Source organism: Octopus sinensis, unplaced genomic scaffold (assembly GCF_006345805.1).
Source record: "Octopus sinensis unplaced genomic scaffold, ASM634580v1 Contig15425, whole genome shotgun sequence".
NCBI lineage: Eukaryota > Metazoa > Mollusca > Cephalopoda > Octopoda > Octopodidae > Octopus > Octopus sinensis.
In genome coordinates this window covers 43,500-45,000 of record NW_021833723.1, presented here as the reverse complement: position 1 = coordinate 45,000, position 1,501 = coordinate 43,500, and the positions used below count along the sequence as shown (strand labels likewise).

General features: G+C 36.6%; 1 protein-coding gene across 1 annotated transcript in view; it reads right to left on the bottom strand.

Moving 5' to 3' along the window:
• The window catches only part of LOC115230353 (uncharacterized PE-PGRS family protein PE_PGRS3-like), a gene marked incomplete at its 3' end in the record, with an annotated part of 12,926 nt that extends 11,652 nt beyond the window's left edge, over positions 1-1,274 (bottom strand). Inside the window, exon 1 of the mRNA XM_029800558.1 lies at positions 1,248-1,274. Within this exon, the coding sequence (XP_029656418.1) occupies positions 1,248-1,274 (27 nt within the window). The remainder of the gene's footprint in view (positions 1-1,247) is intronic.
• Positions 1,275-1,501: the final 227 nt, after the last annotated feature.

Genomic DNA, 1,501 nt, shown 5'->3' with positions numbered 1-1,501 from the left:
CTTTACTTCTTGGACTCACGTTTCTGTGCGCAACGATGTGGTTAAACTTTCGTTACCAGCATCGTATGCAGGTCCTTTCCGTTTTCTTTCACGCCCGGATAAATTTTTCCCTATAGACCTTAATAGTCGTAAATACACTATATCAGTGGATAGACTAAAAAAAGCCTTCAAAGAGAAAACTGTCCCTGTTCCCATTGCAGATGACACGCTCACAGCATTACAAACACGGATCGCACACCCACCTTCACATTCCATGACTACCATTGGGATCGATCAGGTACCGGACAAGGATTCTTTTTCCGTTTTTATTTTACTTATTTTTTGAGAGCGGTCGGATTAATTTTCAGTATTCTCGTTTGTGAGAGCAGTCGAGTTTATTTCAGATATTCTCATTTAAAAAGTTATCTCCGGCTAATCGTTGAGAGGACGTTGGTGTTGCTTCGGCGGAGGTTTGTACTCTCTGAGTGCCCTTGTTTGATCATGAATCCCATAATTTAACCCCACAGGTATGAAAATCAAAATCGACTTCGGTGAAGTTTGAAATCAGATCATAAGAAGACGGAAGGGTTCGGAATTATATAAAGTTGCGATTCTTTCCATCCATTGTCGATAATGTGGGTGGCGGTTAAAAATCTTCGAAACTGTAGAGAAAGAAGCTGGGATATTGGCTAAAGAATAAATCAATGTTAATGAAAGTTTGCCGTTAAGGCTGCAACAGGAAGTTTAATGTTGGATTGCTACTGGAACAAACTATTGTTCTTTGGTTTTCGCCAGTGTCTCTACAAATATCTTGCTGATGTTTGGTTTGATAATCCTAATGTTTGGTTGCCTAATACAATATCGTGATGTGTAATCTTATTTGATGAAAAAAATATCATGATAATTTATTCACCGGAAGCCAAAGCAGATCAATGTTCTTTAGATGTTCATATTTTATTTTCATGTGGCTGGTTGTAGGATGGGATTGATCTTATTTTTTTAAATATAAAAAAAAAACAAAAACAAAATACTTCTGCTGCTAATTTTGTTGTTTTTTTAAAAAATTTCTGATGTCTTTTTATAAAACATGATTAAAGATCGCTTTTTAAAGTTAACGGTTGAAGATATTTCTCCTTAAAATTCAGTACTATACATATTGGATTTTTACATAGAGACAAGGCCTAGATGTGTTGTTGTTGTTGCTGATGCTGCTGTTGCTGCTATTCTTGTGATTTACTTCAAGGACAAATCTAATCAAACAGACTTACCATATAAGGCATTCCTGCAAAGACCATTTAGTCTATTTTTTTGCTTGTATCTAGGATATCGTCATTCAATATGATCTTCCCTTCTATTTTAAGATTTGTATGATACGAAGGGGCTTTTGGGTGCTACTTCTAGTAGGTCGAGCAACAACGGGAGATGCTTTCTTGTTGGTTTGAGAACTCTTACTCCCCTTTCTCACGAACTTTCTCACTAATGATAGAAGCCATAGAACCACGGCAAAGTTTTCATCCTCACA